Here is a 27,811-nt window from a genome sequence, read left to right as displayed (position 1 = left end):
GGGGCTGACTCTGGGGGCTGGTAACGACCCCAGAGCAGCCAGGCAGAACTGGCTTCATTTCCCAGGAGGAATAAAATGCTGCTCTGATCCTGTCTGACCGTTCCAGGTTCTTGTGGGTACCCCACAGCTCTTCCTGTGCTCTTCTCTGTGTGAGAAGGATTTAGAATCAAGAGCAGGGTTTTACAGAAAGACAGAAATACACCATTAGTCACAGTGGTGTCCAAAAACCTTAAAAGCAGGCCAGGTATGCAGTTTGATGCCAAGGGAAATGAAACCATATGGAACATCCAACACTGATTTTGTTCAGGGCAGAAGTCTTAACTGCAGTCAGTACAGCAATCTGAATAGTACACACTTTTCCTATGCAAACAGGACAGCACAGAGGGGAGGGAAAGATGCCAGTTAAGTAACAAATTAATTTGTTGCACGTTATGGAAATGCATTATATTCTTGTTTTAAAAGATTGCCTATTTTAAATTATTTCTGTTTAGTTGCATCCTTTTGACAAGTTATTAATTAAAGCAATACAGATTAGCTTTATCCTACCATCTCTGTCCTGCATCAAACCCTGCTGCCTCCATGCCCACCTGGAAACACTCTCAGGAAGCACATGAGCAGCACCTGATCATGTCTGGCAGGGTACCCCACTCCCCAGCACAGGCAAAGGCTTTCTAAGCAACTTTAACTTGAACATAATAAAGTAAAATACCCTGAATTACAAATTTAAGTGCCATTATTCTCAGATAACTTAAATTTATTTTTTTCCAAAAGTTATTTACAGATTTACAAGTATTTGTGTGGTATTTTACAAAAAGTTACATCAGGTCATTTTAAAAACATTTTTCTTTACAAAAGCTACATAAGCAACTACATTGAGGTGTTAAAAAGAATAGCTATGTTAGCTTTTAGGATATTCACTAAATCCCTATCCTCAGAGACAAAGCCAAGCTAAACAAAGTGCAAGGACAGCTAAAAGCCCTGTTTGCAGCCTCCCTTGTTGCTGCCAGCAGTGCTACTCCAAGCCCACGGCTGAAGGAACTACAGGGCTGCTAATCCTGGAGCCCAGGCCAGGAGTGGCTAAAGGGAAGAGGGTGCAGTGCAGTGAGCTGGAAGTGAGGGCAATTCATCAAAGGATGTTATTTCTATTTGCCTATGGAAAGAACAAGGATCTTAAGTTCCAGCAAAATGTTACCACCAGTGACAAGAGTGGGTAGACTCAGAAAGGCTCAAAAGTGCTCTGCAAAAAAATAAAGTTTAGGAACCAGCTCTGAAGGTTTGAGAAAGATGGTGACAAAATAAGGGAGAACCTCCCTGGCCAGCACAGAAAGGTTGTGATCCCCAGTCTCCCTAGGTGGTTTCTAGAGCTATGCAGTGACTACACGAACAAGCTTGAGAGCATGACTTGCATGAAAACGATGCAGAGACTTGTTCAAGGTTACAGACAATGTCAGAGAAGAGGTCTGTGCCAAACAGCTCTCTTTCAGTGGAAACACGGATATATCAAATTAATAGCTCATGTGAAAAAATCGTTCAGCAAAGCACACCTTCCTTCAGCAAGCACCCTGAGGCACTGTTCCCTGGCTGAGCACAGCTCCCTTACACCTGGGACTGCACAGAACAGCTGCCAGGGCAACGTCCTGGGATGGACCAAATCCTGCTAATGAAGAGAAGTGAACCAACACACGGTATTTGGCAACAACTTCTTACACTACTGCATTAATTGCCATATTTTTTTCCAGTACAATTTAAAACCAGCTACTGCATGGTTTTGCTTCACAACAGCCTATCACAGGCACAGAATGAGGTTGGACTTGTGGCACATCAGCCTGTAAGACTATCACCTTTCTCCAGATCATCTTAACAACTAAAATATTCATCCAATACACATTTACACTGAGTCTCCTGTATAAACTGCCCTGCTTCCTCCCAAAAAAGCTGCTGAGCCACTTGGTAGACCAACATACCCATCTGGAGTTTTTCTCTCTTTAGATGTTCATTTTCTACATTTGGGTCCCATTGTCTTCATTTGTTTCAAGAGGAAGCAGAGAAGTAACTCATCCATAGTATCTTGAAACTGCAACTCTACACTGCTTACCTGGAAGTCTGGAAACACTGTTGCACATTCTTTAGTTGGTTGTGGTGGTTTTTACAGGATGAGCTAAACAGCAGAATTAATAAATATCTTATGGCACATTAGAAGAGCACCTCTGTATAAGTATTGCATGGCAGGAATCACAGACCCGGACAGGCTTTGGTGAAGAGGGCAGAGGCAGCTCATTGTCAGAACAGGCATTGCAGAAGATCTCCCCACAGTTCCTACAGTGATGCTAAATCATGGGCAGAAGATTAAAAATTTAAATTTACAATGGAAATGTACTTGGTAATTCGATACCAACAAACAATACACACACAGCAATCCAAAACATAATTCCTGACTCCTTCTTGGAGTCAGTCTGCAAAATTGATCTACATCCCAAACTATGATGCAATCCTACACAAATGATGTTTGTCTAGGATTACACCACAGACAGACACATGGTCTTTCTAGACTTTTATACACACACACACACACACATATATATATATATGCACTCAAGGTTTCATTCAAACACTGGATTAGGAATGTATTCTGCCATAGAAAAACACAGCATGAGCAATGATATCTGAAACAGTGGATGCCTCTGTCAGGTAGCTAATTGAGATTTAACATAAAAAGGTAAAGGAAACTTCCTGCACACATTAATAAAGCATGGAAATTAATGTCACATTTTACTTTAAAATTACAATAAACTCGTATTTTCTTACTCTAGTATATAAAAACTGCCATAAAAATTTCTACACATGTCAAATTCTAACAGCTGATAAGAGTTTGAGATAACAATTCCACAAAGTAGTTACATAATTTTTAACTAAGTTGCTTTGTGGAACTTCACCATGACACTGTTTCTTTTGAAATTAGGACCCAGCTGCATTGCGTATACCAAAGAACTAGAAAAATATCTCAAAAATAATTCTGCATTTACCTGATCACTGACATTTCATGCCACACCTCAAAGATAATTATTATTTACATCATACTTGTAATAATAATTACATAATACTTGGGAGAAATCTTGTTAAGGTTTTACCTTCCTTTTTGAAAGCGAAAATTCCTTTTCACACAGTTTGCAATGAGTGGCTTCTTTGTCCTTCAACCAAACCTGGCCCTGGAGGAAAAATTATCATAATTATAGGTATCTGATGAAGTTAAACTTTGGGCTCCAGGGGACAAGACAAATCAAGAGCAGAACATTCACTGCCCGAATGCTCAGTGCCCTGGGACCAGTGTAATGTCACAAAGACACTCTAGAGCAGCACAGGACTGCTCCAAAACACTGCAAAACCTCAGGGGACAAGACAGAGCAGAGGTGAAGAGAGAACATGCCTGAGGGGCTAAAGCTGGGCAGTGGCTCAGCTGGGAGAGCAGGAAGGCATGCAAGCCTCCAAATGAAGCCAATGTCCCTGCTCAGCACATGGGAACAGTCCTCAAGATGCAGGGAAGCAAAAAAAAAAGAAAAAAACAGGACAGTGTCAAAAATTGTCAATTTCCTTCTGTTTAAACCACTTAATAAACCCAGAAGTCTGCTCAACCATTCCAGTCACTTTTACCTGGACTGCAGTAATATGCCAGGGGACACAGCAGATGATCAAACATGTGCAGACAAAGTCTCTGCTCCCTGCTGTTTTTAAGAAAGTCCCAAACCTGCTGACATTACACATCATATTTTATCAGCTTTGGTGCTACAAGTTCACTTATTTCCTAGGATGATCAGATATTTCTTGATCTCTGAGAAGTACTATGCAGTTTAAGCTCAGCTGGCTTCACATTCTGTCCCAGATACACTCTTGTATATGATAGAAGTGTACCACTGCAAGAAAAGGGCCAACAGCTGTGCATCAAACAAGGAAAATCAAAAGCAAATGGATTTTTTCCAGGAGGTAACAGGGAGTCTGTGGTTCTCTCCCACTGGAGGAAATCATACAGTCTCTCTGGAGTAGCTGCTTTTGGAGAGAAGTCTTCTCATGCTTACAAAAGATTTCAAAGGTAACAGTTTAAAAAAAAAAGTTTATTTTCTCAAAATACTACTGACCTGCAATGCCTTGTTCGCTTCTTTTATATCTTCTATTTTCAGCTTTGACCTAAAGAAGAAGATAATGCTACTTCAAACTTCTACATGGTCAGTTATGCTCTAACAACTTAAAAAGCTGGTTTAGGTACTTAAATTTTAAGCCAAGTCCTCTGAACAAGAGTACAAGACCACATTGTCATTTTGGAACAATCAGCCCACCCACAGTCATCCAGTGCCAACCCACTGAGAACTGGGTCACAGGAGACACACACAAAGTTATTCTACAGGGCATCAAAGGCCACATAAATCACAGCAAACTACTGAGAAGACAGAGATCATCAAATGAAACTTCAACACCACATAACAGTAAGGAGGGTGCTGCCTGCCAGGTGTCCCCTTCCATCCTCTGAGACTGGGCAGCTGTGCTGCTTCTGCCTGGGGTGGGGTTCACCTCCCTCCCAGGGGCTGCAGGGGCCATGCTCTGGCTTTGTGCTGAGCACAGCTTGATAACACAGAGATGTTGCTGTTGTTGCTGAGCACAGGTTGATAACACAGAGATGCTGCTGTTGTTGCTGAGCACAGGTTGATAACACAGAGATGTTGCTGTTGTTGCTGAGCACAGGTTGATAACACAGAGATGTTGGTGTTGCTGCTGAGCACAGGTTGATAACACAGAGATGTTGGTGTTGCTGCTGAGCACAGGTTGATAACACAGAGATGTTGGTGTTGCTGCTGAGCACAGGTTGATAACACAGAGATGCTGCTGTTGTTGCTGAGCACAGGTTGATAACACAGAGATGCTGCTGTTGTTGCTGAGCACAGGTTGATAACACAGAGATGTTGCTGTTGTTGCTGAGCACAGGTTGATAACACAGAGATGTTGGTGTTGTTGCTGAGCACAGGTTGATAACACAGAGATGTTGCTGTTGTTGCTGAGCACAGGTTGATAACACAGAGATGCTGCTGTTGTTGCTGAGCAGGGCTCACACAGAGCCAAGGCCTTTGCTGCTCCCCCCAGGGCCAGCTTGGGGGCGAGGGGACACAGCCAGGACAGAGAATAAAAGGAATATCCAAAGGATGTTCCAGACCAATGGCATCATGCTCAGTATATAAAGTGGGGGAAAGGAGGACATTTGGAGTGATGGAGTTTTGCCTTCCCAAGGCACCATTCCACGTGGTGGGACCCTGCTCTCCTGGGGGTGGTTGAACACCTGCCCAACCACGGGAAGCCGTGAATGAATTCCTTGTTTTGCTTTGCATGCATGTGTGGCTTTTCTTTTCTCTAGAAAACTGCCTTTATCTCAACCCTTAATGAGTTTTCCAGCTTCTGCTTTTCCAGTTCTCTCCCTGACCCCAGTGGTGGGAAAGTGAGTGAGCAGCTGTGTGGGGCTTGGTGTGTGGCTGGGGCTCACAAAGAGCAGCACTGCCCTGCTGCAGCCAGAGCTGTTACCTTCTCCTTGGGGCTCCTCTGGGAATGTCACAACTGGCAAACCAGGCAACTGTTCTCCTGCAGAACAAAGCCTAATGCCCTTCAAACTAGGATTTTCTGTTCACAGCACTGTCATCACCCAGGACCTCACAGCCACCCCACCAGCCATAAATAAAAGTTAACAGGCCCGACCTAACTAGATACATTGACTTCTCATAACTGGTTAGTTATCAAAATAATAGTAATATTGTCATATACTGTCTAATATTCATTACCACTGTCCCACTATTTTCCTCCATTCAAGTGTATATGACAAAAATAAAATGTATAAGTCATCATAAATAATAAAATTACTCGCTCAGCTTGGATGCCAGTTCTTGGAGAGCAGCTTCTTGGTCCTCACATATGCTTTTCAGTTGCTTGTTCTTGTCCTGAAGTTTAAGAAACTCCTTAAAACAAGACAAACAAAGTAAAATGAAACCAAATTATTCTCAAATTGTGCATGCCCTATTGCCTAGAAAGCTGCTCCTACTGAAGCTGATCTTGCTGAGAAAGCCAAGTGCATGAGTGATCCCTCACACTCCCTCCAAATCCAGCCTGAACAGCAACTGCTCAGGATTAAACTCTCTTAGACCCCAAGAGATAAAGAAACATTTCTACTTCTGTAGTCCACTCCAGGGAGAAAATTAACCTGACTGACTGGAGATAAAACCTGGAAAACAAACCTGACTGACTGGAGAGCCCAGGAGCACAGAGAGCCACAGGTCCAGCCTACAGTGAGGACAGAGCCCCCAACACAACTGAGAAGGGAAAGCAAGGATTTCATTTCTCCTTATCCAAAGTACTGAACTCTGATCTATGGACTAAATGGGGAGTAAAAAGCCCATTTTTTCCCTCATTCTATTTGTGAGAACACATTAACATAATCTTTCTCATATATTTGCAAAAATTCTCTAAAATACCACGTCTAAGTCCATAAACAACATTGCAGTCAATTTCTAAATTACTAGTCAAAATTTGCTGCAGAATTTACTTTCTTAAGGGTAACTATTTCTTGGGTCTCTGTTCTCAGATGAGATACAGTTTCCTTTTCCTTCTGAAGATCATCCTCCAGGGTTTGCCGCCACTCCTTTTCTATCTTCAAATCTGTTTCCAGCTGAAGCCTAGAACAGGAAAAACAAAACAAAAATCACCCTGCACAACAGTTATCACTTATGAAAACAAAACCGAGTTTATTTCTGGGTGCAATAGACTACTACCATAGCAAACAATTAACTTACATGTTTTCTAAAACAGAAATAATGTGTCAATATAATAATATTTTAGGTATCAGTGTAATAAACACAGCACTGTCACTTCAGAAATGCTTTTCAAAGTAAGTTTATTTAAAGGACCAGGAATATGGCATAATTTTGAAGAGCTGACCTTTGAAATAAATGAGTAAGAGAAGACTAACCATAAAATTCTGAAGTATTTTTAAAACATGCATAAGGCAAAGCCCCTTAACTTTATACAGCTTCTTTCTAAAATAAACCAAACCAACCAGCCACGGTGTCATTGGTGATGCAGACAATCATTGCAGGTATCTCTGGTACCATAAAAGTTATTTAATTTTACACTCTTCAATGTGAATCTTCTATTTTAGACTAAGGTTTATGGCATTTTGAACAGAACTGAAAATAAAGGAGGAAGGACTTTAAATTACTATTTTTATTGAGCTTTCTACACAGGTGAGGTTCAGCATTAACAGGGATATAGGTTCTATTGGCTTAACTGAACTTCAGCTAAAGGAATTAGGACTACTCTGATAGAAGACCCATTCTAGCTAGAGTTTTACTATTGGTTTCATTGAAGACTTGGTGTTTAAAATCTTATGGGGGCGGAAGCACACTGCCCTGTCTTCTAGATTTAAACTGTGTCAACACAGGAAAAGAGGGGAAAAAAATCTGAGAGTATTCATGCAAGGTCTTTTGATGGGAAACCTACATCCACATTAATTTTCCTGTTTTAAAACCAAACCCACTTTTAAAGGAAAGACTTACATTTTGGGACACTACCTCAGCATCTGGCTGGAAAAGAAGTGAACATGACCTGGAGGTTTCAGAATTGCAGAATTCTAAGGCTGGGGTCTGAACTGTTCTTTTGCCCAAATCTGCAGAGGTGACTGTGGTAGTAAAGTGAACATTTGTCATGACAGTTGAACAAGTGGATTGAAATTCAGAGTTCTGAGAGAGGCAAAGGAGGGCTAATAACTGGATTGGAAATCACTAATTTTTAAGCCCCAGTCTTTGTGCCAAAGATTTACTTAAATAACTGATGTTTTATCTTCCCAAAGAGAGAAAGTACCTCTCCTTACAGGGAGCTTCTAACATTATGTACTGATTTAAATCAGTATTGAAGGATGTAACAGGAGAAAGACAGAGGGTTGCCTTTTAAATCAGCTTTTAACTTTTCTGACTCCACTGGATTTTCACTTTTTATTTCCTGTGCAGTGGTAGTTAAGCCACTTCTACCTCATGCTTAAGCTGGATCAATCAAACTATTGTTGTGCCATTTCTGGTTAAGTTTATACTACTCCATACTTGTGGGCTTTGTTCAAAGTGTGTTTTACCACTACTCCACGATGTATTTTCCCCCACTTAGGATAATTTCCTCCTGAATTAAGTTGGCATTTTTAGCCAAGAAACAATGTCAGTTCTTCCCCTTCCTTTCAAGCTGTATGTCATTTTAGAGGCACCCAAAGCCAGCTTGGCTTCCTTGGAATGACATATTTTCTTCTGCCTTGCCAGTACCTGACACAAAAGATCTTCAGTATTTACATTCTGTTCAAAACCATTTAACAACAAGCAGCCTGTTCTAGGACAGAGGACATATTGCAATGTAGACTGTTTACTGCCATGCATTTTTCCCAACAGGAAAGAAATACTCACAGCTGTTTCTCCTTCTGGGAGAATTCGTTCTGCAGGCTTTCAGATTTATTCACATATTCCTGTTTAAGTTTCTCATCCTCAGCCTCAGCCTCCATTTGAGCCTTCTCTGCTTGCTGCAATCTGGTGTAATTCAAATCAACTTTGGGTAAAACTGAAGCTAGAACTAGGGTGTAGAGGGTGAAGAAGACAAATAAAAGAAAAATGGGGAAATAGAAACATTTCTAAATAAAAACAAAGTTTGGGGGAAACTCACAAACTCAAACGAGAAATCCATACAATGCCTAGAGAACTTAGCTCCTGGGTTTGCATACAGTAAGAGAGTAATCACTGTAAGTAAGAGTTTTATTTTATGCTCATAACAGGTGCCAAAGCATGATACATGTTTTAGAATGGAAGCTTTTCTTTTTTCCTTTAGCATACGTTCATGTGTTATTTCTGAAGCTTTTTTCCCCCCAAGTAAATTCTGTAAAAGTACTTGGCTTGCACTAATCACCCATTAAGACAGGGCAGAGCACGTGCTGTGCAAAAGTAGCTCGAAACAACTGAGGCATAAGGTTGTATACAGAGCACTGCAATCAGACAGCAAAATACTTGACTAGCCTAATACAATAAAATACACCCTGACAGGTCCCACTACATTTATAGAACTACCTCAACTACATCAACATTAATTTAAATAGTCTGTATTAAAAATAATGCATTCTTACACTGGTGAAAATAGCTCCATACTATAGACAAATCAAAATGATTAATCAAGAAATGAGGGATTGTTATTTAATTTAATCTTTTCTTTCTGAGCTCCAGGTTTGTTCAGCTGACACTCCCTTTAGAATGCATTAGCTCACTGTGGTACCTCTGCGGTGGGTGTACTGTAACAAAAGTAAATGTACTAAAAGGGGACTTGTGCTATATCATGGTTACACTGAGAATAGTCTGGAGAATACAGGAGCCTGCAAAATCACAGGGAATGTCCCCACCTGCTGCTCTGTGTTCTGTAAAACTGTCTCAAGGGCCTCTCAGGTAAGTGGTGGGAGAAATCAGTGAGATGGTTGACTTCTCACCTCCCAGCAGCTCCCTGAGCACAGAGTAACTCCCAGCTCCCAGTGTCAGCTAAAAAGAAGATGTGTCAGCAACATGTCTGCATTTGTGCTTCTGCTGATGAAGTTGCACTAGAGGGAGTTTCCAAAAGCTGCTGGTAAACAAGTCAACAAGGCTGGAATTAAAACACCTTATCAAGAGTGCACCATCTCACTCAACTGCCCTAGGGGCCTGAAGAATGCTCCCAGACACACCTGCAATGGCAGTGCACAGAGGCCAAGCCATGGGAAGGACAATATTGGGAACAGGTCCTCCCCAGTGCAGAAGCTGACTGAAGCTACACAAGACACCAACACCAAAAGCACGTTAAACCCTTCCCTAAATCACAAAATCAACTGCAGTGGTGTTTCCACAAGCAAGGCAGAAAGGGAGCTGGCTGGCTACCCAAAAGCTGCAGCATCATCCCCAGCCCAGCACCAGGGCTGGCTGCACTGCTGAGGTTCAGGCAGATGCTGAGCTGGCTGCAGTTTGCAGCTGGATTTGGCATTCAGATGATTCTGTGGCAGACACTTGTTCACATAGCTGACAGTCGGGTGGAGAAGGCTCCCATTTCTGCCATGGTCTTCCTGTTGTTCTGTTCAGTATTTCTGGTTTGGGTTTTCTTTGAAGATGGAAGATAGTTATTTTTTAGTAGCCAGCTCATGTTAAAGGCTCTTTCTGCCTCCAAACCAAGGAATAAGCTAGTACATAACCATGCAGTAGAAACCCTTTCTGTATTACTGCATCCTGTCCCCACTTTTTCAAACAAATCCCCTTCTGCTGCAAAACTCTAAGATCATTTTCCCAGCCATCATCCACTACAGGCTTCAGAGCAAACATCAGGGAGTGTAATTAAGGGCAGTCAGCATCTGAACTCTTCTTCCTGCAGCGCAAGCAAGCAGCAGCTCAACGCAGGAACAGGAACTGTAAAGGCTGCCTAATGATGGGTGGAGGGAGGGAAAAGGGTTTGGGCAGAACCACAGGTGTTGATCTCAGTGCAGACACAGCCAGGTGAGATCCTCAGCTGACAAACAGGCTAGGCAGGTTCAGGATCTGGGTCCTAACTGTTAATCTTACTCACTGCTCCACCTCCCAGGGCAGCTGTGCTAGGCAGGAGTCCCAGCTAGAGAATTTGCTGGAGCACTCTGTCTCTGCCTGGAGACCCTCAGGAATCAGGCTCCAAACACATTTTCACTCCACGAGGATGTTACCCCAGGACATCAGGGAGGTGGAACTTTAGCTGTTGGCTGCCCAGAGGCTGCCATCCCTCCACTGCACACACACAAAGCAGAGGCTGGCACCACCCTCTTTTCTTACACCCATCCTCCAAGGGAGCTCAGCTCCCTCCCTCCAACTCCTGCCACTCTGTTCAAGAAAACACTGCTACCACAGAACCCAACAGAGAGCGTGCTTTTGGGATAAATACAGCCTAAAAGGGAAAGGAATAAGCAGGGGAGAAGGGAAGTTTTAGCCAGAAGGGCTACTTTTAAAATCTCTTAGTACCAAAGAACCGGAAAAATCACTAATTAGAAACAAGTGTCATAAAAATGTACAGTCAAAGTAAAGATATCTAACCTCTTAAAATAAAATTTGACAAAGAAGTGATTCAATAGCATTAGAAAACTAGCTTACATTTGCTTAATAATAGTGCAGTAATTTACTTTTTTTTTTTTTTTTAGGAGGGGTAAAGTGAGATCGGAGGTGATGTTCTTTCAGAAAACAAAACAGAACCCAGCTACGATCAGTGACAGTGCATGATTTCTAATAACACCTTCAAGTTTGAATTGGATAATTCTGAAGTCCTATTTTATCAGCAATTATTTCAACACAAGAGATCTGGAGGAGCCCTCAGAATGATATATCCTTGACAAGTTTATACTGGTGCTGAGCCTCATTGCTGGCACATTTGACGAATGACATTGCAATAGTCCTAGTTTGAGTTAACAGATCTTTGTCACTTCATGAATGCAGTGGACAAAAATCAAAGACAGATGAAGGTAGCAAAACAGTAAAAACAAAAATTGGGATAAAAGGATAAAAAGAAAAAGAAAAAAGAGGAAAAAAGGATGTCAATAAAAGAATATTCATGTCACTAATTTTTTTTTAATACATAAGCATGTTTTCATAATCAGATTTAAATGAAAAAAAAGACATGTCAAACACCAACATGACAGGGCTTATGGATATGTTATATTTTACAATTAGAAAGATCAATGTTGCATATAAGGCCACTATATTAAAACATGTGAATCACATCTTCGTATTATGTAATACATGCAGTCTAACCATAATGTAAATTTATATTCTGGAATTTTAGTCTTTCACTTTTCAACCTTTCAGTGTGAAAACTCATTAAGTCATTGAAAATAATGGCACTTGCAAAGCAATGGACAACAATTATAACAGCTTCAGCAAACAACCTGTGATCTTTGAAGGCATTAATGTTTATATTAAGCATATGCTTAAGTATAAGCAAGATTAATGCTTCAGTTTCTATTGCATTTCATTCAAGTGGGGAAAAAAAAAGTAGGCAATAAGGAATCAGAATTTTGAAACAACTGAAAGAATGACTTTTGATATCAGCATAAAAACCTAGGACCAGAAGAAGGATGGTAGAGGAAGGAAACTGAAAGGTTAAGTTTGTACTTAAAGTGAATGTGTTTGTCAAACAGAAAAAAACAGTCCAACAGCAAAGCACTAATTAGAAGTTTCAGGAAGGCTTGGTTTAAATGTTCTAGTTGAAAATTAAATCAATGACAACTGTAGGAATGCAGTAAGATGTAAGGGAGTGGAGTTGTGAATAAAGAGAAACAAAGATGGGGCTGTACCTTTGTTCTAGTTGTTTCATAGTTGCATTAATTTGATTGGTCTTATCCTCTAATCGACTAATTATTTCATTCTTTTCTTTCATAGCATCTTCAGAAACCTGTGTTACAAAAGAGGTTAAAACTGAAATTGGTATAATTGCACCATTACCTTGTGGGGGTTTTTTCTTAAGTATCTAAAGGGGCAAATGGTAAAAATGGCTTCAAGTTTTGGTTCTCTTTAAGGATTGCCTTCTAAAAACCCTTGAGGACAGTATGTAAAACCTGATGCCTAGAAAATTTGTAATTTTATACTTTGCAAGTGTAGAGGTTATTTAATATTTAGTAAGTATAAACTTTCCCCCGTGATTTCCTTCCTTAGTTAATCACTTTAGAAGCCAACTTAAATTCACTGACCAAGTAGCCCATTAGAACCTTACCAGTGAAGAGCAAAGAGCTTAGTCCAGAAAATCACCAAGGTTCTCCTACAAATCAACCTCCTCCAGATCCTAACACTGGAGAACATTCTCTTATTTTTCTCTCCAGCTCTATTTATATTTCTCATCCTCTGGTCCAGTTTCTTCACATTTGCAAATGGGAAAAGTAGAATCCCTTGTCCATCGCTTTCATTATCTCTCTGCAGTATCTGAATTTTTTTCCTCTCATTCTGCCACAGATTTGACTGGGTTCTTGTGCTAGTTTTCAATATTTATTCCCTAAATCAAATTCACATTTTACATAAATAATTTGCTGGTGTTTATTAATTTGTTAACTGCATTTGGGGTCCCTGAGATCCATATTCTCCAAAAAAAAAAAGGCATTTCATTGTTAAGATATTTTCTTAATTTGTTAACAGATTTAAAAATAAACCTGAAATTGTAATTAGCTTTTTCCATTTAACATATTCTTGTCTTCCTTTCTCTACTTTGGAAGGTCAGGGCTTCTCTCCAACTCCTCATTATGTGCCTACATTCTTCTGTTTTTTTAATACAACACAGGCCAAAAAATGTCCTTGTTACAGTACGCTGTTACTCTCTCTATTTCACACAGGATATTATTAGGCCATGATCTTATCCTCATGCTCTTTTCTTCCCCAAAACTAGTGACTGCCTTAAAAACTCCTTTGTATGAAACCACGTTTACATAGGAAATGTTCCAAAATGCCAAGCTGACCTAAGAAGAACAAGGAAACCGAAACTCCAGGGAACAGCAGCATGCAACTGACCAGAACGGTAATAATGCACTTCTCTCTCTGTGATCATTTCAGCAGTTGAACAGCAGATTGTCCCTTTACCTGCAGCTTTTGGTACATTTCCACGTTAATTGCTTTAACTTCATCAAGCTGCTGCCGCAGGCCGATGAGGGTGTCCTGCTTCTCATGGATATCCTTCTCCAGCAGCTTCATGGCAAGCTCTATCTCATGTTTCATGCTAACTTGAACCACTAGCTCATTCTCCATATCCTATAAAACACAACACAGTGCAACACAAAGGATTTAAATAATTATGGGATTATTCATTTTTGGTTTGAAACTCTAACAGAGCTGCAGCACAACCTATTTTACCACTTCAGAAATTCTGCCCCTCTTTACCTTTGCAAATTATCCATAAATGTGACACACATATACTAACTGGCCAATGGGGTTTTTTAACTTTGGGAGATGACAACTCATATGATAAGAAATTACCCTGCCAATGTTGTACAGAGTTGCCTAAGTATTAATTACAAAAATAGAACAGAGTATTAGTATTTTCACAGGAAAGAATTAGCATAGATAGAGAGCATACAGTATTGCTAAAAGCTTACCTAAAAATTTATCCAAGAAAAATGTGCTTGTTTTTTTACTGTTCTTCAGCAACATTATTACAGAAATATTGACGTTCTGTAAAAACTCCCTTTTTATTATAGGCAGTTAGAGAAAAGGCCACAGAAGTGTATGACAGGCAGCAGCTAAAGCCAAGAGAAGAAGTGCTCACACAGTGAGTGCTGTGCAGAGGGGCAGTGCCAGGAGCACTCACCTGCCGCAGCTGTGCCTCCTCCCGGAGCTGCCTGCGCGCCTCGGTGTACATCTCATCCAAGCCCTGCCTCGAGTGCTTGTACGTCTGCAGCTCTGCCTCCACATCCACCTTGGCTGCCTGCAAAGATACAGAGGTTCTGCCTTTCTTCTTCAGAAGTTCTGCAGCTTAATGCAATAAATTTAATGTAGGCACACAGCTGGTGGTAACTGGGAGTGGGGCTGCGGCCCAGCCTCATCCCCAATGGGTCCAGCTGTGAAAAGCAGGTGAGCAGCACTGACAGCAATGAGCCCTGGAGTGCCCAGGTGTGCTGAGCAACCACACAGGGAACAGAGGACACACAAGTGCAATGCATGAGGGTATAAAAGGGTGGGCTAAAGAACAACAAGGGCAGATGCTTGCAGCCTTCTGAAATTGTATGGTGATACTCTGTGTATCGTGGCCATCTCAAATGCAAGGTGTGCTGTGGCAATTTAACACATGTGGGGAATAAGAAGAAAGCCTTACAAACACATCCTCTGAGCACAGGAAAAACATGGAAAGAGCTGCTTCTGCTCTGTGGCCATTGGCTTGATAATGACAACTGAGTAAAACCAGCAAAACATCTATACTGCAGTACTGTCCTCCTTTGGAATCATTGAATACACTACCCATGCATATGGTTGTAAAACAATCTATGGTCCTAGAATGTTAATTTACTTACGCCATTTAGAAAGCTCTGCAGATTTAGTAAGCCCTTTCCCTCATAAAAGTTGTTTCAGATTTGGACAAGTTAAGCTTACTTGAAGTTGAGACGTACAAACTTTTGAACAAAAAATAACCGTGTCCTGTTACAATATTAAAAGTGGTAAAACTAACATACCTCTAGATGATGCTGTGTTTTCATTAAAATCAGAGTATTTTCACTCCTTAATTGATGGTTTTCTTCCTGAAGTTTAATTATATTGTTTTTTGCTATTGCTAACTGAAAAGGAACAAATAAAAAAGAAGAAAAGCACTGTGACCACTTTTGAGAGCAGAAATAAAGGAAAAAATGTTCTGATTAATGCAAGACCAAGACATTCTCTGCTCTATTCTCCCTGCCTGCTGAACAGAGGATTAGCTGTTTTTAAAGAAAGCATGAAGCTCCTGGTTTTAATGAGTCACTTTCATTACACAGCAGCAGCATGTTCAGGATACTTCACTGTTTCATGTCTGGTGAAGAGCATGCTTTCTTTTCATTGCCCCATTATGACTTAAAGATACATTATGACTTAAAGACCCTCAATTCTCTTTCCTTGTCCTCAGCTTTTTCTTTCCACTTGGCTTCAAGTTCATCCAGTTGTTTTTTGTTTTTTTTTTTTTGGGGGGGGGGCATCTTAATATATCATCTGGAGCAGCTTACATAAGAAAGCTTCCCCCATATGAACAACATATTTACAAAAGATGACATATCATAACTGGGCCCTACAGTATACAGCTTAATGTCAGAATTACAAACCAAAGGATCAAAATAGGTGGACAGTTGGGCTGCAGGCTTAAAAAGGAACCAGAATACTCTGAGAATTAACACTCAGAAAAGATGTTCTCACTCTGTCTGGATACATTACTCCAAGAGTGAGCTAGCTGTTCCTTCAGCAGCTGAATTCAGAGTTTTCAATTTTCCCCTTCATTAAGTAAAAAAGGTGCGCTCTCTCTTATAAAGCTAAAAATATTGGAAACTAGTCAAGCATCAAAGATAACCAGAAATATAGGCTATAAACACAAGCCCAGAACCAGACAAGTCTGAAAGCTGTGTATAAGTATCCAGTAAACAAGCAAGAAACAATCCTTTGGCTAAAGCTGAGAACTGGAACAGAAATTGCTTGATGAACTACTTTCTGTCTCTTTGTAGCAACTGGTGTCATCAATTCTAGACCAGTCATCTGCACAAATCAGACTGACAGCTGGCATTGAGAAAGGATTCTCTCCTCATTTTGTCCAAAGTTGGAAATTGCAATGTTCTACAGAATTGATGTACTGATGCTAGAGGCTACCTGGCAAGCTGACTTCAAATCCCTGCAGCTGCTGCCCCTCTTTAAGCCAAAATAAAGGTATCTGAATATATTATTCAGAGCTTCCATAGCTTAAAATAATGTAAGTATATTTAGAAAAACAGTCTTTCAGAGAAAGCAATATGCTACACATTACTAAAATAAAAAAGTACCTCTTCAATCAATTTAGTGTTTGATTTCTCCAGTGAGTCAACTCTTGCATGTAGACTGCTAACTGTGCTACTGAAAGGGAAAAAGAAACAATAGTATTCAAGATTACATCAAAACTCATTCAACCAAGCTCAAAAGCTTTAATGCAAGGTACAGTGATTAATGGTTAAGAGCTGTGAGGTCTGTTCCCATTATTGGAAGTTTTCCTAAACATAAGAAAATCACTCTCCTTTGTTGAACATTTATATGCTTCTTTCCAATTCCCAATGTCACCCCTGTCATTTAAATTCCTGCTTGGCTAGAATTTCTCATGCACTCTCCCCTTCCTTTATCCTCATAACCATATTGCATCCAAAAGATAAATGAGTTCCCCCTATAGAACAAAACCATTCTCCAGATTCTCTTCCTCCAAAACACATTTCTTTTATAAAGTCATTGGTTTCTCTGCATTTTTTGAGATCTATCCTCAGGCTATCTCTTTCTTGATGCTTCTTGACTTCATTTAGGAATCTCACCAGAGTTTTATTGCCTTTTATTACTCTGTTGCTTTTTATAGTATCAAATTACATCCAGGCCTTTTCCATAACCTGATTGCCTATTTCTGCAGGAAGCACCTTTTTTCAGGCTGCACTTCACACACAGGGAAACAGAGAACCTATTCTGTAACACCATTTAATTTTTCACATATTTCTCTGTGGTGTCCTCAGAAGTTGCCAGTTCATCAGTAACAGCAGGGCAGAGAGATTAATGCATTTTAGGAAGTCTAAACACAAACACCTGAACTGAAATAAAATAGGAGAGTTGCTGAATCACTGATCTGACAGGAAATTCTATGGCATAAACCAGAGCACAAGAACACACCACTGCTCTTAATTGTGATAGCTCCTTTCTCCTCCCTGACTTTCATTTTGCTCATATTTGATGTGCTCAGCTTTTCTGTGCTGTTGAAGGTTTCTGCTCAGTGACACCATTTCAAAGTGGAATATCTTTACTCCAACAGGAGCCTTAGAGTAACCAATGATCCAGATTATCAGCCTTAAAAATTTAAAAAGATTATTACATTCCAAAAAGGATCTAGATCAGCTGTGCTACAGATTCTACAGAAGTTCTTTCTGGCTTTGTTGTTTGGTTTGTTGGGTTTTTTTAGCCCTTCAGACTATTTACTTTTGCACAATACTCTTCAGGGAATTTAAATCGCTGTTCTTCTATTTGCACAGTAACAAACACAGTGGGGTGGACTAGGTTTGTTCCATCCAGCAAAGCAGGAGGAAAATGCTGCTTTCCTGAAAATTGTTTCAACAGGAACCTCAGCCTACCACATATAAGTAGCTTCTAGCAAGCAGTGAACTTATTCAGTTCCAGTCCTAGCCATTAAAGCCACAAACTAAAATATTCTGCAAGGCAAAGAAATAAAAACATATGGATTCACCAGAACACTCAAAACCACTTTTGGCAAACTATTAAAAGGAACATAGATAGAACCCAGACCAAGCTTTTGATTCCTGTGATGTTATGAATCACAAGGACTTTCACAACTCCGGCCTGTTGGTTTTGTGTTTCTTTGAAGAATAAAGGTTTTGACTGTCCAAAAGCATGAAAACTGACACTGAGCTCTCCAGGAGAGTGTCTTTTCCTACTGCACTAAATCTTCAGTCTAAACATGGAGAATTGGCAGCTCTTTCTCTGAAGTTCTCTCACAAAGCTGTGGTACAAAAGACATTTACCTGTAAGCCTGGCCTGACACCCATACTTCAAAGTAATACTTACTTCAGTTGCCTGTTTAGTTCCTCAACATAATTCTTTTGGTCCAATATTGCAGCAATCTGTACATTTCTAAAGCAAGCACAAAATAAAATTAACAAAATTATGCACTAAACTATGGACTGAAAATATACATGTTTACCATATGCAAATGTCCATCTCAACTGTGTTTTCAAAAAGAAAGGAAGCAACTTCATCTCATACTCATGAAGGTAACAACACATGTTACATCAGTGAGACACAAAAAAATCCAATGCTTTAACTGCTAACAATTTCTCTATGTGAAACATAACAGTCTGAGAAGGATAAGTATGTTATTTACTCTGCCATAACTCTGGTTCATTGAAACTCTGACTAAATCCCAAGCTGATGGCTTAAAGGTGAGCAGGTTCCTTTTCAATGCCACCTGGCAAGCCTCCCCTGCTTGGAGGCAGGAGGTGATGCTGCTGAGGTTTGCTTCAGCCTGCAAATGTTCCTCCAGCTAACTAATAACACAGGATCAGAACATTTCATTTTTAGGGAACCTGACTTATTTCTAAAAGAACAGGTCCCAGCCAAGAAATCATTTGTTAACATAGAAAAGAGGAGGTATTTTGTGAGGACATACCTTTCTTTACCCCCAATGTCATCATCACTCTTCAAATACACAGAGAAATCGATCACCCCAACCTAGGGGAAAGCAAAGGTACAGTTTCATATCCTACCAATAAGTGCTGCTGCTATTTACAGCCTTGTAATTTATGCAATCGATAAAACCTCAGTTACAGCATTTTTAAGGTTCATCCAGTTTCAGCCAGAAGCTGAAAAACCTGAACTATAACACTTTAAACAAGATTTTACTAAGTTTAATATTTACTTGGATTATACAGTACTCTCCTGTCAGGACCCTGTTTGTTCTTTCCATGTCTTTTCTAAAAAGTCTCTTCACAAAAAAACTTTTCAAAAACATGTTTTTCTGATTAAAGCTAAATACCGTCTCTAATAAATAAGGTAAAATGTTCTATCTATAAAAGTTACTTTATTTCAATTCACTACTGCTGCATAAACACATTTCACCACTGAGTAGCATTTTTTCAATGTACCAAAACTATGCTCCTGGCTGTGACTTCCATCAAGGTTCAGAAGTTTGCCTTTCTGCTCAATAAAACCTGCTGCTTCTGGCTTCTCTGAGAAGGTGCCTTCTTTATACTACTCTTCACAAACAGAATTATTCTGGACATTTTACAGACATCAAATTGGGACACACACTGCAATCAGAATCTCATCTGCCACTATTACCTCCTCAAATTGAATTTTCTCTCTCATGCAGCAAGGCAACCCAGTGATAACAGAGGTGTAGCTAGATTGTGTGGTCTACAATACACATATTTAATTCTCAATACTAAGAGCAAGTTGATAAGCTTTCTGTAATTACAGGCCTGTCAATGTTGTATCTTCTTTTACACAAGATCAGTGCCTGAAACTAGCACTACACAGTAACTAGAACAAATAACTGAGGACAAGTTAACCATGGAATTCAAAAGCGCACACACACAATTAGCTGTAACTTCTCTTTCCCAGAGGAGCTGCTTCTTCATCAAATATATGAATATAGTAATAACCACTTAAGCTACTATGATTTTTTTTTTCCACAAAGAAGCTGGAAAAAACCAATCAGGGCTGAACACAGTCTACATTTATTTACAAATACCTTTGCACCTGCCTTTAAACAGAATCTGTTAATATTTTCTTGGAAGAGATCAGGGTTAAAAGTCAAAGCCCATTCAAAGCAGGAAGAATTCCAAGTCTTGCTTTGCAGAATCAAAGTGGTCACCTTCTTATGAGGTCATAAGAGAGTGTTTGTTTCAGGTCCCTGTATCACTCCTATGATGTTCCAGAACAGCAATAAATAAACCAAGCAGGATAAACTGATCATGGAACTATATTTGTCCCACAGAAGAAAAGGATGGGTCACACAAGTCAGATGGAAAGAACTCTGCCTTGCTACAGCTGCTCCCATTTGAGAGGGAGCACAAAACTTGACCCTTGAACTCTGACCATTATCTCCATTCAAAGGTCACCCCGCTGACAGTGAGGTTAAGGCAACAGCCCCACAGACCCAGGAGCTGGATCATCACAGCCTGAACAGTCTCAGGTAGGATTTCTAACAAGTCACCACTCCAAAGTAACAAAATCCACAAACAAAAGTACAGAAAACTCTCATGGATTGCATGTACATTCCTTTACCTGGATGGACTTACTTGTGAATCCAGGTCTTCTCCCTTCACACACAGGTTGGCATCGATCACGTTCAGCCCAACTAACAGCCCAACAATCACTGCTCCTTCCTCCTCCATCATGAGTGCGTGATACTCATAAAACTCACTGGGTGAAGGAGAAAATTGCATCTTACTGGTACATTCATTCTATATGCATCCAATAAATTAATCATAAGTGACATACACATCTAAATTTTCTCTTATTGTAGCCTTACTACAGCATCTGTAAAGATGAACTGGCCCTGCCCATACTTTCAACTTATAAATATTTAAAAATTCAAAGTGCATGGTTTGTCTCAGAGGCTATTAAAAACAAGGATACTGCCTTAGGCTCCAGATGGCTGGTACACTGTGGGGAGGATGACAAGATTTACTTTGACTTTAAAACAAAACAAAACAAACAAAAACAAACAAACAAAAAAAAACCCAAACCAAAACCAAAAAACAACAGAAAAGGCTCTTCCCTACACCTGCTATTATCCAGTCTTGAAGAGGATACTACAACAAATGGACACCTGGCCACACTGATTCAGACAACTCTTAACTTGTTAAGAAACACTGCAAGCAATGCAAAGGAAGAATGGCAAAATGATTACCTTTTGTGAAAAAAAATGCATGGAATTTAGTGAATATATGCTTGACATTCAAGGATCCAAAGAAGAGATCAAATGGATAAAAGAGAAACATAAAGGGCTGAAATGCTAAAAAGGTTTTTAAAATATTGTCATAGTTTTGCACCAAAACCACTACGAATATAAATACTTCACTGAAGAAGAAAATATCAGCACTTTCTTCTTTAGAATCTATGTAACAAACTGTCTTTTCACTGGAAAAGTCCTTAGCTGCTGAACACCAACAACATCCTGACATACCAGTGCTATCTAGGCACAAAGTCAGCCTTAAAAATAAGCATAGCTTCCAAAACTGAAATGAAGAAGCATCCTTCTCCATTTGTGCTTCAATGACTCCATTGGACAGGAGAAGTTACACCAGAAGAGAGCAATGCTAGTGTTAGAACTGTGAAAGCAAAGTTCAAAGCAAGAGTCCTCCTTCCAATGGCAGCTCAGTGGAAACCACACACATGGTAGGGGTGAAGTCACCCAGTGCTTATACTGCACAGCAGGGGAATGCAAGATCATTTTTTAGGAGACTAAACCTCTAAAAATAAATTGCAAACAAAACCCAATGAGTTGTTCACCTGAGGAGGTCTCTCTGAATGATTAAACAGCGAAGATAATCAGCCATTTTCTTCTGCATCAGCGCCAACCGCAGCCAGGCCCGGGCACGGCCCAGCGGGGTCCTGAAACAAAGGCCATAAGGACAAACAGCCCCAAATTAAAAACATATTGATTAAATCATGCTCTTTAACACTTTATCAGTCTACTGGTGGAGCAGTTGGTGTTTCTGAAGGGTGTTTCTTAAACTATTAGTTGAGCATCACCATGTGGAAAGCCATAATGTTTAGGCTTTGACTCCAAGCTTTGGGATAACAAAGATTTTCAACTACTCAGCTGAGCTTGGGAGCAGACCCTGGAAAAACAGGAGTATAGACTGCACAAGAGCCTGATAATCTTGAAAGTCCTGTTTTCTGATGCAGTAAAATGCTTGCAACAGTTGAGACTCCTTTCTGCAATTTGTTTGTTAAGAGTTGAGGGGAATTGCAAGAAAATGGCCATCACAAGCCGCCACGGCAGCTTCCTTTCCCAGTCCTACTCTCTGGCTCTGCCCAACCCTTACTCAATCCCACCTTTAATTGTGTACAAATTCAGTACTATATTAGGAAGACAATGCCAAAAAAGATGAAGACCTGTGTAACTGGCAAACACTAATATCCAGCAAATTACAACTGGACCTTTAGACCTTCCTCTTCTAATGTTTGCATACTTACAAGTGGTAAGCACATCAATGAAAAAGAAAAACCCCTCACAAGCTGTGTTAGGATATTGAGACTAACACACCTGGCAAAGGTTATTACTTCCTCTGGCCTGCCACAAAAGTAAATAATAATTTACATGCCTGTGTGCTCTAGATAAGGTCTAAAGCTATAAATTAGAACCCTTGTGCTGCACTACACCAGTCAGTGCAACCAAGCCCTTTTGGAATTTCATGGATGGCCAATTACAAAGCTAAATACAAAAGCAGAGTGCACTGGAATGGGAAGAGAATAAATTTACAACGGAGAAGGACTGTGCAGGCAAGAATCTCAAAAGCTGCCTAACTCTTTCCTCTTTGGTATGCCACCTGGTGGTTTGATACAGCCTTTGCTGACTGCACTCACCAGTGTCTGCTGAAGCTCTGGACTGCAGAGTGACTGGTACACAACCTGCTCCCTTCTGCACTGTTATCCACCTCCCATTCACCTGTGCTCTCCCCAACATCAGGTGCTAGCTGTTAAAGGCTTGATAAATGCCAAAAGGAATCATGAGACACCTGCAGAGTCTCAATCAGGTTATTTTCCTGCTGCATTTTAACAAAACTACTTACTTAAGGCCAGGCAAATCTCTGACACTTGCTGCTATTTCCTCAGCTTCTGGATACAATTTCTCCACAAGTTCCAGAGGACCCCAGATGGTTTTATTGTAACTTAGAAAGGATTTTCTTACTATGAAAAGAAAAATCAAGTAACTGAATTAATTTAAATCACAGCAGTAGCTATCTGGTGTGTGAAAGGGTTAACTGCTGAGTCCAGAGTTCCAGATAACTCTTAACTGAGACACTGGTCAGCTCACCAGTATCCAAAGCCAACTTCCAAATTACTTTGCTGTGAATTTAAAATTGATATGCTAGAAAAAAAATATAAAAAGGATATCTAGCTAAAAATATACACTACATACATACATGCAGTTGGTAAACCCTGGATCACTTACAACAAATGCTGTACAAAAGGACAAGTTAGGAAATATGGAAATATATGTATTGAAGAATTAGTAATTAAATTACTCATTATAAAAAGTGACCATTTACTTTTTTTTTTCAATTCTTTATGCAACATTACACCTTTCTTATCTACTTCCAGAAAGAAAGGAAGAAAAATGGCATGTTTGGGATGAGAAATATGCAGCTAGACCAATTTCCACACCTTTCAGGCCATGCTTCAGGCAGTGCTCCATGACAACAAAGAACTGCTGCAAAGGTGGGTAGTCAGAATCCAGAGTGCGCCCAAAGCTCAAGGCTGATTCAATGAGTCCTTTGATACTCAGTTTGGCCATGTTTAATAAATTTGCTCTTTCTACAGCTGTAGGGTCCTTTACAGCTAAGACAACAGAGAAAAAAAAATGTTATGGTTAAAGATTTAGGAGCGACACAAGGAAATAAAGTGCTTCACATCCACCTTGTTAGAAGAAAAACTTACCTTAACCTAATAAACGCAACAGAACAAATTCAGTAGGTGCTATAAACCACCGTGCCACAGAAAAAAAAGCATCCAATCCAAAACACATTCGTAGTGTTTCAACGGGTGAATGAAAACCCCAGGCTGGGAATGTCAGTTCTTAGGCACCGTGTTGTCCCAGCAGGTCTCAGAAGCAGCCACGTCACTGCAATTAACACAGCACCTCTGCTGCATGGCTGCAACCACTGCCCCTCCCACGGCATCAAAGCAGCCTTCCTGCTAATTTATGGATTTATTTGGTGTATTACAGCCTGCCTACAGAAGCAGACATGACATTTTTTATATATAATCACTTTCCACTGTAGCTTTAATTGCACAGTGACACAAACACATGCCTTCCTTCTCAGGCTGTTCAGAGTCACTGCCACTAAACCAGGAGCGTTTTCTGGAAAATACTACACATTGAAGATTCAGTTTCTCACCTAGCCACAAAGTATTTTCTACACAGAAAATCTTAAGAAGTAAAGGCTTTGCTTTAACTTGAAGTTTTTGGTAAACATTACAAAGTGTATACTGCAAAAATACATTTGAGGATTAAATCTCGCCAGTAAAAAATCCATAGCTTTTTACAATCATCTTAGTCTGACAAAGTTCCTCTTCTTAGAAATCCTGCTACTGAGAACAGAGTGCTCAGGAAATTCTTACGCTTGTTTTCATTTATAATGAAGCAATTCAAACATTCAGACCCTATTTTCTAAGAGACAAAACAAGCCCCTGTTTATTCACTATCATCAAAGTAACCTGGAAAGAAACAAAAGAGTTGATGATTTACTGCTTAATTAAATCCAACAAGTGAAGTGAAAAAAAAACCTTTTTTTTAAGACATTGAGACACAGATGTCAAAATATCTAGAAAGACCCGTGTCTGAGGAAAAAAAACGTGAGCCTGTTCCTTTGCAAATCTGAGTATTGGTATCTGATACAGACTGTATCTGTCTGCACATCAGAAAGCACAAAGGACCCAAATCATCATAACAGATGGGCATTTTCTCAGTTCCTCAACAGCAGGGAAATGACTTATCTCATTTCCTGGAGACTTCAGGTATTTAGGGATTGGATATTAGAACCCCTGAAAACTACTTTCTAATATTCTGTTTCCCTAGTTGCCTGCTAAATACCCAACTACCACGAAACATAACCTATCTCTGCTGTCTAGGAAAAATAATGACTGAGATTACATACCTGCAGCATCCTTAAAAACTGCTTTTATAGTTCCCCAGAACTTCAACAGAAAACCCCAGGAGACATTAGAAACAATAAGATAATGAGAGACAGGGCTCCGGCAGAACTGTACCCAGTTAGCAGCCACAGCTCAGTGCTTTGTCTCTTCCTTCCTTCCTGCTCAGCTGCTGGGGACTGACCAGCTCTGCCAGGGCAGCAGCAGCACAGCATCCCCGGGACAGGTGGAGGCTGGCAGCAACAGCAGCCTTTCTGCACGCATCCTGCTTTTTTTATTAGCTGCGCTACTGACGGTATCAAATACAAGTGTTAGTGGAGGAAACGCCTTGCTCAATGCAGGCTTCAGGTGGGTAGCTCTTCCTTGCTACATAGCCTGTCTATTTCCCCAAAGGCATCATGAAAATTCCTTTCTCAGGTGACCTCATTCTGACTTCTGGAGCTGATCCTCCCCAAGACAGACTCCTGTGTCTGCTGTCCGTTTAATTATCAGCCCTCGCTTGTTCTTTCTGAGGCCAAACGCATTTCGGTGCTGTTTTAAATTGTGATCTACCTGCACGTTTTTCTTCACCTGCTCCTTAAAAAAATAAATGGCGAACCATTTTTTTTTTTTTTTAATTTAAAATCAAGATTTAGAATTTAACATCGCGTGTGAATTCCTAAATCCCAGCTGCCGCTCGGGTACCGTATGGGGCATTACAGAGAGCAGAACAAGGGGTACCACAGACAGCAGAACAAGCTCTGCAGGGCTCTCCTCCCCGAAGCAGCAGCAGCAGCCCCCGACAGGGCTGTTCGCAGGTAACACCAGCGACCAGCATCGCCAGCATCACCGGCTCCGAGCCTCGGCCCGTGAGGCGACACCGCTCCGCGGCCGGACGAGCAGCCGAGCGCAGCCCTCGGGCCGGGGGCTGCGGGCGCCGTCCCTGCGGCAGCGCCGGCCTCGCCCGGCCGCGGCCCTCCCGCACCCGGGGCGCCGCCCGCACTGCGGGCCCCACGCCGCCCCCGCCCGCAGCCCTCGGCCCGAGCCTCGGCCCCGCTCCCGGCCCCGCAGCCCCGCTCACCCATGGCTGGAGAGGAGGAGCCGCCGCCGCGGCCGCTCCCTGAGGGCCCGCGGCTCCTCCCGCCCTCAGCGCGCGCCGCGCGGCGCCCCCGGCGGCGGGAGGACCCGCCCCTGTCGCGACAGCCCCTCCGCCCCGGGCACCGCCCCCGGCCCTGTCGCGACAGCCCCTCCAGCCCTGGCCCCAGCTGCCCGCCCGGAGAGCTGCATCGGCCACAGGGATGGGCAAGAACGCCAGGGCAGCCTTGGGCACAGAAGCCTCGGACAGGAGCTAAGCACAATCCGGCGGCAGAAACTCGAGGCTGCTCTACGCTTCGCTTGTGACATAAAGCTTCAATCCCTAGCATTTATTCCAAATAATAGTTCTGTAGCATTGGATAACATGGATCAGAATAAATAATATTATTCTAGAAAGATCTGTGAGTTTAGTGCCTTCAAAGGTAACGTGCTGGGGAACCAAAACCAGTATTTAAAAAAACACATGTAAGTTTTGGGGGTTTAATTTTAAAAACCCTAGACTGTGAATCTGGCTAGAAAAGAACCAAAACTCACGGAGCTGTTTATCACAAGCACGTTTGTCACATCCAGATGGGATCTCAGCTGATGCTTACTGCACCCCAAGCGCTACAATATGCTTTGCTTAATAATTATTCTTTCCTCACACCTTTTTGGGCAAGGCTAACCAGCAACCTGTCAAATAAAAAGGTGTTCTTTACCTTGCCCAGCTTCAGTGACTGCACAAAACAGCACAAAGGGTGTCACTGCAAGGAAGGACCAAACCACAAGGGCAACACAGAGACAGAACACAGCCCATGGTGACAGGGACACTTCTTGGAGCCTCCATTCCCACCTCTTACAAGGAAAAAGGAACCTGTATGTTTAAACATTAAACAATTCTAAAATACTCACACTCTGATCCTGCTAGTCTGGCATAAAACAACTTCCTTTTTTTTTTTTTTTTTTTTCCCCATTTTTGGGAATCCCAGCAACACAGAACACAGCAGGCATGCATCTGCATGTTTTCCAGCAGCACCAACAGCTGCTTCTGCATGAGGAAGCTGTTTTAAAGGCAGCACATTAAAAAAGTGATCCTTTACTGCTAGTCACTTGCTCTGTATATTCAATGAAACACAGAGTGTTTTAGAGAATCACATCTCAGTTTGAGACTACAAGAGCAAAACGTGGTTTCATCTGTAGACTCCGGACCTGCTGCTCAGTGTAATTTTTACCACAAGGAAAGATGCATTTTTTAAGTGGATAAGGAAATGTTCTTGTGTTTGTTTCTCATGCAACTTCATGATGGGATGGCAATACCCTTAATTTATTTATTAAGTTTTTAATAGCATGCAAACCATTTCCTGGATAAGCATTGCTTTGTCTGAGAAAACAGATTAGCAAAATCTTAAGAGCTTTCTACGCACAGATCCTAAACACAGAAAGAAAATATCTTCTAAAAAAGTATTCTGATGTCACTGCTATAATAAAGAGTATATTTTACCCTATTTTTTCATCTTATGAAAGACCCAGAGCTCAGGCACAGTTGATGAAGCATGTATTTTCACCTGAAAAAGGAGGATATCCTGTCAACTTTTCAATTATTGTTGTACTGTTCTAAATATTTT

At 40.9% G+C, this 27,811-nt stretch overlaps 1 protein-coding gene and 1 long non-coding RNA gene across 5 annotated transcripts; one reads left to right on the top strand and one right to left on the bottom strand.

Annotated features, from left to right (window-relative positions):
* Nucleotides 1-722: 722 nt before the first annotated feature.
* On the bottom strand, nt 723-26,551 carry RUFY2 (RUN and FYVE domain containing 2). 2 transcript variants are annotated; one of them, XM_053948922.1, is made up of 18 exons: nt 26,194-26,551; nt 23,646-23,819; nt 23,051-23,168; nt 21,765-21,866; nt 20,549-20,672; nt 18,916-18,977; nt 18,315-18,380; nt 16,550-16,619; nt 15,227-15,328; nt 14,368-14,484; nt 13,644-13,811; nt 12,374-12,471; nt 8,469-8,588; nt 6,572-6,701; nt 5,893-5,987; nt 4,131-4,179; nt 3,129-3,206; nt 723-2,327 (listed from the first exon to the last, which is right to left on the bottom strand). In XM_053948922.1, the coding sequence occupies exons 1-18, from the start codon at nt 26,534-26,536 to the stop codon at nt 2,184-2,186; spliced, it is 2,160 nt and encodes a 719-aa protein (XP_053804897.1). In that variant the 5' UTR covers nt 26,537-26,551; the 3' UTR covers nt 723-2,183. The 2 variants fall into 2 exon arrangements, with proteins under 2 accessions (XP_053804897.1, XP_053804898.1); XM_053948923.1 differs by lacking the exons at nt 723-2,327; nt 3,129-3,206; nt 4,131-4,179; ... (1 more) ...; nt 6,572-6,701; nt 8,469-8,588 and adding an exon at nt 8,793-11,502.
* Nucleotides 20,258-25,971, top strand: LOC128791340 (uncharacterized). Of its 3 annotated transcripts, none has more exons than XR_008432031.1 (4): nt 20,258-20,442; nt 23,583-23,699; nt 25,303-25,481; nt 25,803-25,971. It is a non-coding gene; the product is annotated as an uncharacterized LOC128791340 (long non-coding RNA). The 3 variants fall into 3 exon arrangements; XR_008432030.1 differs by having other exon boundaries at nt 25,763-25,971; XR_008432032.1 differs by lacking the exons at nt 25,303-25,481; nt 25,803-25,971 and adding an exon at nt 23,802-23,886.
* Nucleotides 26,552-27,811: the final 1,260 nt, after the last annotated feature.

The sequence above is a fragment of the Vidua chalybeata genome, chromosome 8 (genome assembly GCF_026979565.1).
Source record: "Vidua chalybeata isolate OUT-0048 chromosome 8, bVidCha1 merged haplotype, whole genome shotgun sequence".
NCBI lineage: Eukaryota > Metazoa > Chordata > Aves > Passeriformes > Viduidae > Vidua > Vidua chalybeata.
The sequence above is the reverse complement of the archived record's forward strand: the minus strand, read 5'-3'. Positions and strand labels throughout refer to the sequence as shown.

Coding starts and splice junctions, on each gene's coding strand:
- RUFY2 (XM_053948922.1), bottom strand. CDS start 26,536: ATGCTAGGGATTGAAGCTTTATGTCACAAGCGAAGCGTAGAGCAGCCT. Junction 18,381..18,915: donor GACATTGGGGGTAAAGAAAG/GTATGTCCTCAC, acceptor TGCTTGCTTTAG/AAATGTACAGATTGCTGCAA. Junction 15,329..16,549: donor ACACTAAATTGATTGAAGAG/GTACTTTTTTAT, acceptor GTTCCTTTTCAG/TTAGCAATAGCAAAAAACAA.